The sequence below is a fragment of the Monopterus albus genome, unplaced genomic scaffold (genome assembly GCF_001952655.1).
Source record: "Monopterus albus unplaced genomic scaffold, M_albus_1.0 scaffold31.1, whole genome shotgun sequence".
NCBI lineage: Eukaryota > Metazoa > Chordata > Actinopteri > Synbranchiformes > Synbranchidae > Monopterus > Monopterus albus.
The window spans coordinates 6,083,267-6,093,966 of record NW_018127911.1 but is presented as its reverse complement, the minus strand read 5'-3'; the positions used below and the strand labels follow the sequence as shown (position 1 = coordinate 6,093,966).

General features: G+C 39.1%; 1 protein-coding gene across 1 annotated transcript; it reads right to left on the bottom strand.

Moving 5' to 3' along the window:
* Positions 1-10: 10 nt before the first annotated feature.
* Positions 11-9,754, bottom strand: azi2 (5-azacytidine induced 2). Its single transcript, XM_020596881.1, has 8 exons — positions 9,735-9,754; positions 6,764-7,017; positions 6,150-6,266; positions 5,183-5,282; positions 4,560-4,693; positions 4,390-4,454; positions 2,825-2,949; positions 11-246 (listed from the first exon to the last, which is right to left on the bottom strand). Exons 2-8 carry the CDS (start codon positions 6,980-6,982, stop codon positions 11-13), a joined length of 996 nt encoding a protein of 331 aa, XP_020452537.1. The 5' UTR covers positions 6,983-7,017; positions 9,735-9,754.
* Positions 9,755-10,700: the final 946 nt, after the last annotated feature.

Below are 10,700 nucleotides of genomic sequence, written 5' to 3'. Positions count from 1 at the left end.
GGCCGCCAGATCAGGAGTCGCCCCCACCCCCACCCTCTCCTGAACAGCTCTGGGATGGCCAGGGCCCATTGTACCAGCAGTCCTCTTTCAGACTGTCCGGCAGCAGGGTACCCGATGGGCTGCCGACTGGGGGACACGGGCGGCCGGAGCATGATGGGAGTGGGGGCGCACTGGGGGGACGAGACACTGACTCCTGAGGAACTGGGCGGTTGTTCTTTACCACGTCATCCAAACATTGAATTGGAACTGTTGAGGAAGGTGGAGACAGAGAAAGTGATTGGATGAGATAGAAGGGGAAGACAGAGTGAGGGATCTCGGGGGGAAGAGAGATAATAGGATAGATACATTCTTATATCTGGAGGAGGTGACCACATGTCACTACATTGCTTATGGTCATTTCAGCAATGGAAGCAGCAGCCACAATGCCAATATTTGCATTCTGTTTCAGAGAATTTTTTAAAAAACAGTTCTACTATCCTTTCTACTGGTTATATTTCAGATACCACTTTCATTGTTTTGTTCATGATAAACTCCACTGTGTGTTGATTGTTTCTTTCTGCTTGTGCATGTTGATGTGTACTACTGGCTGTAGAACAATTTGCCCTTTGGGGATAATAAAGCTCCGACTTCTGATGTTTTGATATGGTGACACCGCTGCACACCATTACAGTTTAACGGAAACCACAGTATCAAGCTGACAATCACTACTTAGTCGGTCTCAACCGAGATGGTGACGAGTTGGCCTACAGACAGGAGGTTGAACAGCTGGCCCTGTTGTGCGATCGCAGCAACCTGGGACTGAACATGCTCAAAACAGTGGAGATGACAGTGGCTTGGCAATGGTTTAACTGTTTATTACTATTTGTATGTTGATAACTGATATGAAACTAACTACATTCAACTTTATCCAACAGCTACAATATTACTCATTGATTTCTCAGGTAATTTCCACTAATTTTCTAGTAGATATTTGTTCATGTATGAGGTGGTAAGAAATGTATATGAAACAGCTTTGTTGCTCTTTCCTCTGATAGCTTGAGGATATCTCCTTTTGTATTTGACACTATGATCACACTTCTGTATTTCTGTACTTGTTTACACATACAGATCCTAGACCCAGGAGACCAGACTGTAGATTAGACTTAGGTTCTAAAGAGATAAAAAAAAAAAGAAAAAATTCCAAGTTGCATTCAACAAACCTTTTTGTTCTTCGGAGATAACAGGCCTCAAAATGTAAAAACAGAGCAGTGAGGTAAAATCCCCCACCATGCGGCACACTAGATACTGTATCTAATCAAACCTCTGCACAATGGGGTTATCCAAAATAATCACACAAAACTCACAAGAACAAAATCTAATCAAACTTGTATGCATAAAAGTAAGCCACAGAAATCTAATGTCCTAATCTCACACACATCATTGCTTCCCCATCAAATCATCATCTTGAGCAAATAATAAAGTTTAAATGAGAGTATATCCTCTTGCTCCCCCAACCTCTCGCCATCCACACATCATCTATCCATGCACCCCTCCCCGCTACTCTTCCATGAGATGGTCTCCTGGGTCTAGGATCTGAATAAAAGTGATTCCAAAGGAGGAACATTAGAAGAATACAGATGCACAATGCGACTGAATAAACACACAGCTCACTCTCGATCCCCTCATTGTTGCTCTCTCCATTTCTTTGCCGCTCCTGCTTTCCTTATTTCTCTCCATCTGCCTCATCTAAGTTAAAGGATTACCCTCTTATTCAGTGGAATAAATAGGCCCAGATTTGTTTTCTTGCCATATTTCGTTCCAATTTTCACCTCTTGGTCTCCTCTTCTGACACAGAGGGAATCAACAACAGAGGTAATCTCTCCTAGGCCAGAATACATCATCACAGAGAGAGGTGAGAAGAAGCAAAGACCATTTCATGATGTCCTTTATCAAAGTGAGTACTAAAATAATATCTAGAGTCTTATCACACCCTTATATGAATTGCAACAAGGAAACAGCAGGAGAAAACTTCTCAGTGAGTTGTATTTCTTTGGAAAAGCCTTCCCTTAAATGAGCAGAGGCAGTAGTAGATAGATGTTAGCTACATTAGCTCCTGTGTAGAGAAGTGAGCTTTAAATTCTAGGTGTTACAACTAAAAGTGCACATGAACTGTATATATGATTCTACCTGAGACACATATTCTAATGTCAGATTGGTTAAATATGTTGTATGTGCATATGTTTCTGTTTTCACACTCTCTCTTTACATTTAATTTGAGGGAGTACATCTGTATTTGGCCAGATGTGCAACAGTCTTAACCTAGTAATGCAAAAGTAAAGTTACAATCACATTAATGCACAGTCCTACTTAAGGTTTTACACAGGTACACGTAGGTGTTTCAGTAGCAGGATTAAATGTACAAATGAGATAAAGGAATAATTGAATTTAAAATCTTTTCTAAGGTTTTTTTGTACTATCTTGGACTGTATATGACAGGTTGTGTTTACAGTTCAGATGTTGAGAACCTTTATTTGTATTAGGTGTACAAATGTAATCTGTAGGTAGATGTATTTTATAATGTATGTATGTTAGTCGTGTGTAGCGCTGTGCTTGTCTTGAGTGACATGAGTCAGCAGTAAGTACTGTTATCAGTGTCACCTTTATTGATTGTGTGGTGTAAGTTGACTACACTGAAAAAGGCAGTCATGCTGCAATGTCTGTCTCTGTGGTCAGCCATGTGATTTTCAAACTTTAAGAATAAAAAAAAAAAATTATTTGCATTAAACTATACTATCAACAATGAAACAACCCTGAGCATCCCCACATATGTGTGTGTGTGCCTCACCTTGCCTTGTCTCACTGATCAGTGGCCCGAGTTTCCTGATCAGGCCTTTTTGGTGTTTCAGCTCTGAATGGAGACGAGTGACCTCACAAAGCAGAGCCTGGTACATCTGCTGCATGCTCCTCTCGCTACAGATCAATACAACACTTTACTTTAACATGATTTTTAAGGCATTTCTGCTTCCATAAGCAGCATGTGTTGTTAAAAACATTCAGCTGTTAAACATGATCTCATGTTGCAAAGATCATAAGCTGTATTTCGTAATTTTGTACATACTCAAAAAGGAAAATATTTTGAGCAATTACCCTGTTCTTAAGTTCAAGTAATGATCAATTTTCACCTGTTGAAAAAAGATATAAGCCATGAACTTGGCCCAAACTATTAGGATACATAATCACAGAAGCCTAATCTAATGGCCAAAATGTAGACATGACTTATCTGTTATAACTTTAATTCTGCAATATGTATCATTTCTTTGCTGACACGGTCACTACCTGAGGTCAGACCATAGAGGTGTTTCACTGGTGTTGAGCTTATTCACTTAACAGCAAAGTCACTTTCGGCTTTTCCTGTTTAGGGGTCGCCACAGCGAATCGTCACACTGACGACTCGCATGTTGACATTTAGCACGTGTTTTACACCGGATGTCCTTCCTGACGCAACCCTGATTCGAACCCGGGCCACAGCGGCGAGAGCGCTGCGCCTTAACCACTACCAGGGACGGCTTATTCACTTAACAGCACAAGTTCAATATTACTTGATGCATTAACAATGCCATTTTTGACAGAAAGGACAGACTGTGTTGATGCTAAAGATGTCTCAGAGTAGCAAAAGTTACTAACTGCCCTGTTCACACCTGGGATAAAAATGCAAAGTCTCACTGACACTTTGTGTTTTAACCTCCAACACCTGCCTGAAACAATTTTATAAAAGTAAAACTGTAAGGAAAAACTAAAGCTTTCTGTACTGCTACAAATAACTCCACCTGAAAACTGCTAATGGATTATAATTCACCACAAAAAAGAAGTTTCTTTATGAAATCTAAGTCAGTGCTAATCGACAGGGAATTCTTTCACTGAAAAGTAGGTGGTGGGTGATTATAAATGCCACAGAGCTTACACACATCAAAATACTTGAATACAATTTTAAACTATTGGCAAGTGTTAACGGTTTAGCAGCCACTGATCAGATATGAGGTTCAATTGTTTCTGCATATCATAGGCTGTTATGCAGACAGAGTTAAAATGTTTAAAGCTGCACCATCCTCTAGTGGCCAAAGAGGACAACTACAATCAATGCCACCAGTGTGTGATGTACTTATGTGTGAGTGGGTGAATGAGAAATAGCATAAAGGGCTTTGAATGCACATCAGTGTGTAGAAAAGCACTATAAAAGTACAAGGCCAGCACACCTGTCTGACCTGTCAAGCCTCTCACATGCCATTGCTGTTCTTGTATCTTTCTTATAAATGTTTTAGGATCCTTCTGGTGCTTTAGCCAGAGCAGACTGATGAGGAATGGATGCTGAATTGACAACCACTTTTCAATAATATTCATAAAACACTATACCTTGCATTATACTTTGCATCACAGGTCTGGTCCAAGTCTGGTCCATTAAGGCCACAGGGTTCCTCCTAAAACAGAGAGAGTCTGGGCGTTGCCATAGTTGTTTTTAAATATTTTTTATAATTTCTTATTATACCATAATTCATGTCCCACTCCCACCAATCTCCACTTACCCCACTTTTCTCCAGTAGTCTGCTATTTTCCAGCATCACCTTGTCCAGCTCCTCCTGTAGTTTGAGGATCTTTAGCTCAGTGCTAACCCTGTCCACCTGCCAGTAGTCCTGAGGGCTGTTCAGGCTCTTCATCACTACACACACATGTACACACACAAAAATAAATTACTGTCATTGCTGATGTGTAAATATATGTTAAATGCAAAGATTGTCTGTAGAACCTCTGAACTTGAAAATGTGATGTTTTCCATGATTATCATTTCAGCCACTGTGACATTTATATTAGCACAGTCAATTATTTGATAATATAAAGTAAAACTGTTAAATAAAGAGCAATAGATTTAAAATGCAAAGCTAATGTATGGCTTTACACAGTGCTGGAAGAGGTGCTTAGATCCAGTATATAACTAAAGAAGAAATACAACTGTGTAAAAATGCCCTATTATGAGTAAAGGTCCTGAATTTAAATTAACATATAACAAGTATAGCAAATCTTTATTATTTTGTGTGTGTGTGTGTGTATCAAAACAGACAGTTGCATTATTGCTAGTTTAAAGTACTGTTCAGCTACATTCATACAGAGTTATGCAGAGCAGAAACAGGCTTATGTGCTCTAACTGTACCTTGGCTGGTCTCCATTTCCGTCCTCAGCTGAAGTAGCTCCAGCTCTTTGGCCTGGAGCTGCTCCGTCAGCAACCTCTCACTCTCACTCTTCTCCTTTTTCTGACAGAGAATCGAGAGGAGACTGTGAGGAAGTGGGAGAGGAGAATAAAGGGGTTTTTCCATTATAGGAACCTACCGAAAGGTGTCGAGCCAATTAGTGCTCATTACGAGTTCTGTGTTTGTTTCTACTGCGGTACACCTTCTTTAGAGGTGTGCTCTGGGAGCTACATTTCAGCACCCCACAGGAGGTAGTACTAAAACCAAGTTCCAGGAACATGGGGGGGGGGGGGGAAGGGGTTGGGCTTTTGCTCATGACTGGTTAAATGTCTGCTCTTCACACCTTAACCATTAGGTTTACAAGCACAGTGTGCAAAGGGGCACTTCTACTGGTTTAGAGGTAAAATGAGGACTTCACTTATTGGTTTAGAGGCAAAACGGGGACTTCAGTGTCCAGCAGCTGTTTGCCAAACTGCTACTACAGTCTGTTACTGGCTGACTGTTGCACTATGGAGTCATGTCTGTTCTCCCTCTCCTCAGCTGACTGCATGTGTGAGAAGGGCGCAGCCCCTTCCTCCTTTAGACAGAGACCCAACACAGAGAAAATACAATGGAAAACCAAAGCAGGACGGTCCACGTCAACCCGGGAGGTTATGCAGTATGGTTAGGTTCTGAGAGGGGAAATGCAGCATATAGGAATAGTCAGCATTCATATCACTGCAGCTAACTCTCTCTTCTAGTCCCAGGTACTGTGAGATACTATTGCACTGTACTTGTTTAATAATATCAAAAGCACACATGAAATTAAAATCAGTTACAAAAAACTCTGTAGACTCAAAAAATATGCAGTGTTTTCAGGTTTGCAACATACTTGATCTTTATGAAAGACTCTAGTGTGAGTTTGAGGTACAATTTAATCAGTAAACGCACCAGTTTGTTAAGCTCCATCTGCAGATCCTCCTTCTCTATATAGATACCTCGGTACGCACTGAAGGCCTTGTTCACATACTGGGGACCCTCTGATGGAGGTGCATCCGGCCTGAAGTGCTACAGTGGTGACAGATAAAACACAGAAGAGAAAGAGAGAGGTCACTTTCTTTTAATTGAAATATTTGTGGTAGGAAGTTATGTTCCACCACATCCTATGTTGATGGGCCAAATTTTGCAGCACACAAATCCAAACATAATTTTCATGTTCACTCTATCATCTGTATTAACAGCCTTGCTGTTTAAATATCTCTCTCTGGATTGTAGTGGATCCTTTTTTTTAAATCCAGTTTCAGGAGCCTTCTCCCCAAATGTGTAGGGCTCCAGTGCATTGTTAGGCAATGCCATTATTTCAAAACCTCCTCTCTGTTTTTAGGCAGAGCAGGTCTATTTCTCATTTTATCTAATTGTTTTTGTATTTGTCCATAATTCCAATGTCCTGGAAAATTGAAAAAAAAACCCCTCTTCATTTCTCTGTGTCTGTACACATCAGGATAAGCAGTATGCCCTTTTATTTTATTCTTTTCATGCTATTATACCACTTACTGCTCATTTACCTTATCCTCCAGCTGCTTAACCCTTTTCCTAAGCAAGGTATTCTCTCGTTCTGTGTCTCTCAGCCTCTTCTTGATGTCCTCATACGCTGTGACCAAGGCGAAGTGGGAAGCAACAGATTCGTCACCAGCACACACCGATACAGGGCTCTCACCAGCAGCAGTATAAGCTGTCTCATGTTTGAGGATACAGATGTCATCATCCACTGCTAGGGGCTCCATGCCTGCATAGGCCTTCTCTGTAACAGATAGGAAACCTGGGAATTATATGAAGAGTTTCATTATCAAAGTGATAAATCTGTTGTTTTTTTTTTTGTTTTTTTTTTTCTGGAAAAGCTAAACACAAAACAATGACTGCTGGCTCAAATGAAATAACATCTGGTTACTGAACTTAAATTAGAAACATTTATCATAAAACATCTTATCACATTTGATCTGCGCATTTATTTGGACATCTTTGGGGATACATCACCATTGCTACATTTCCACTACATATTTTACAAGTCACTCTGCAATCGTACAGTGCCCCAAGGCTGTAACTTTGTTAAGCTGATGACATTTTAATTTTATTTTTATTATTATTTCCATTCAGTCACATTTGAGGCTGAAAATCCCTGCTCATCAGGCAGAAATATAGTTAGAAACAGTCTAAATCATTCAGGCTAATAAACAATGTCTACCAAAATAGTATAAAATATTCTAAACCTGGATTGTTGCATGATGAATTTACAAAAAGAACATAAACAAATACTTTTTCAAAAAATGAATTAACAAATGCTGCCAGTATTAATGTGCATTTCGTGTCTAAGCACCATTACTATGTATATGACAAAATACAAACTCCAACCCAATAAATGTTTCCATGGAGCTTTAAAATCTGACATCTGATCCAGTGGTAGCTGCCTACATCAGGAAAGTACCTTTCATTTCATTATTAACATATCTCCTCACACTTTTTCCTGCAAGTCTCCTCACGTCTTCAGTGTGAGGAACTAAGAAGCAAGTGAGGGAAACAAAGACGCGACTAAGAGAACTTAGATGTATTCAGCTTCTATTCCTTTCATACAAACCACTGCTGCAGGAAGTGTACAATGTATCACTTCCTCTGCGCAAGAGACATTTTCACAAATAAAGAGGTTACCTGAGATGACGTACTGAGACCAACAAATGTGTGGAGGATCCACAAAGAATTTAACAGAAAAATAAATAAATAATTTCTGGGAGAGAAACAGGTTTATTGTAAAAGTATTTAGAAAACCATGCTTCACCATGGCACACAAATGAAATGAGGTGCAAAGGCAGGTAAACACAAAGTCCAGCATAATGCTTAAAGGTTGTCGATTGTGCTGCTGTTCAAGTGCACCTCATTATACAAAGAGGTATTTCTGTTACTTAGCCCAGCCTCACTGACATAAATGGGGTGGGCAAAATAATAAATACATGTGCCATTATAATGGAATACAATTCAACAGCACCAGAAACTGCAGCCTACAAAATTATCATACAGTTGAATCAACACCTCTCTAAAACAGTTTCAACAAAAACAACATTATCACCTTCATAAAAGCAGGAATTATTGCAGGATCGTTGTATTAAACTGCATTAATTTTAGATAGGTGTACATAATAAAATGCCAAACTGTGCATAAGTGTCTGTGTGAAATCTACAAAGCTGCTGTGTAAATACAAATGGAAACTGACTGAGCACAGGTACAGAGGAGTAAAGGGTCTCACATTAACCTGTATAGTAGACTGTTGTTATAGAAACGTGAAATAGTCCCACTGACCCTTAGCAAGAATTTAAGCAGTCCATTCAAGCTATCTCTATCAGACATAACCTAAACTCATGACACATTCACTGGCCACTTTATTAGGTACACCTGTACAATTGTGTGCAATTCAATGCAACACTTCTGCCTTAACATCTGTAATTTTGAAGCTCAAAATGTTTCAGCTTTTGGTGAAATTGTCATAAATGTATAAATTCAAATATATGTTCATTATTGAGGTCAAAGTTAAAGGTGGTGTTGTACTGGACTACATTATATTCAGAGCTGTCTCTATATCTTTGTCCTCCAAAGCTGCACACATGAGAGGGTCAGAATATTAGGAAAAACTTAACTTAATAAAGTGGCCGATGACTGTATTTTTCTGTCTAGAGCAGCTCCCCAGCAGAGACAGTGTCGCTAATGCTGTCGATGATGTCAGCATGCAATGATGCAGCAAACACTGAGGAGCCAAGTTTTAATTCTGAAAAATACGCAAGTTTCGGCAGAATAACTAGACAGGTTGTTAGGTCCTTAAAATGGATATAAACTATGTAGAGACACAAACGCAGAGCCGTTGATTTTCACGGACGACTTCAGATAAGGGTATGAAATTTAAAGTGACATCGCAATTACTTAAAACGAAAGTAAACGTGAATCCAACACAAGACACAGAAAGCAACGTCATAGTCTATAAAACAAAAGAGCTAACTAGGGTAGTTACTGCAAAGATACATTATTTCGTACAAAGTGACAATGAAAAGTAGCCATAATCTGGATCTAACGTTAAACAATCAACGAATCTCGGCTGTATGCGATGCTAACGTTAAGGTGTTAGCTTCCGTGAGCTCTGTTGACAACTGACAAACCACACTGAAGGAATTTCCATAAGTAGGTTACTGAAAGAGCAATGCAATCGGCAGACAATGACCCAGAGAAATGTAAAATATATATTACTTGCTACAAGGTTAAGAATGGCCGATCTGTTATGATGATAACAGTTAGCTAGCTCTTAGCTAGCGTCTTCTGGCTATTTTAGGCTAGGTGAAGCTAAAACAATCGATTATTTTTTCACTCTTGACTTTCACTAACCGTGTTAGATGATATCCTCAATTAGCTGTCAGTTAAACACACAGGATTATCATTTATTCTTGAATAAAGGAGACCGGTTTCTCGCAGAAAAACAAAGAGACGAGACTGGACACTCACACGGTATCAGAATTGACAGGTGAGGAAATAAAAACTTCCGGGAGTCACTTGACTGTTGAACTTTCAAAATAAAAGCACGATGTGAATAGCAATAGTACTGTATATAACATCCATAAACATTCGGAGGTAGAAATGTGTGTGGCAATAATTCAGATATGTAATGTAGCGGCCATTTTATAATATCAATATATAAAACAGGAGGTGGATTAAAAAGCAGTTAAAAAGGCAAAAAACTGACTCACTGAAAAACATAGCTGTTTCAGTGGGTAGTTTAAAATTAAATTCAACTGGCTCAGTCTTTATATCTTATAAAAGGATGTCGTTACTTTAGTGGCACTAATACCTAGCTAACGTTAGCTACTTGGCCATTGTCTTCGCTGAAGGACAGTGAGCTGAAATCGTGGCAGTAGAAGCTAACCTAGTGTGATGATTGTGTAGGCCCACAGGGTGTCACTGTGGGCTGGTATATGCTTGAATAGCAAGGTACGCGAAAAAGCCCATGTTAGTGAGTTGTTGAAGCAGTGCTCCGAATGGATGTTCAAATAAAACCCTTCACGAAGTCACAAATGAAATTCTCTGTGAGCTTCATGACACCAAGTTTAGGCTATTTCTGAATGACATAAAACTAAATATAACATACTCAACTCATAACTCACACAAGAGTCTTTCATAACATTTTAATATAATAAAACAGGGTTTGTCAGGTAGCTAGCTACTATTAGCTACATGGCTAACGCTAAGCTAACTTAATCACCATAAGAGCATTCATTAACGTTAGTTCTAACGTTACGTTTGCATTTCTATGTAATTCTTTTTCACAGTGACTTTAAAGCAGTAGTTTTAGTAAATCTGTTTATTAAAATAATGCTATCTGGGTTTAAAAGGCAGCACTTATCCTAACAATTAACTTGTAACTTACAAGTTTAAGAGACAGCAAAATAACAGTAATGTATAGTATAAGTTAAT

Bases quoted from the DNA above. Each gene is read 5' to 3' on its own strand.
- azi2 (XM_020596881.1), bottom strand. From the start codon at position 6,982: ATGGAGCCCCTAGCAGTGGATGATGACATCTGTATCCTCAAACATGAG. The intron at 6,267-6,763 runs GTAAATGAGCAG...TCACCACTGTAG, and splicing joins TTAAGCAGCTGGAGGATAAG to CACTTCAGGCCGGATGCACC. The intron at 4,694-5,182 runs GTACAGTTAGAG...ATGTGTGTGTAG, and splicing joins GGAAATGGAGACCAGCCAAG to TGATGAAGAGCCTGAACAGC.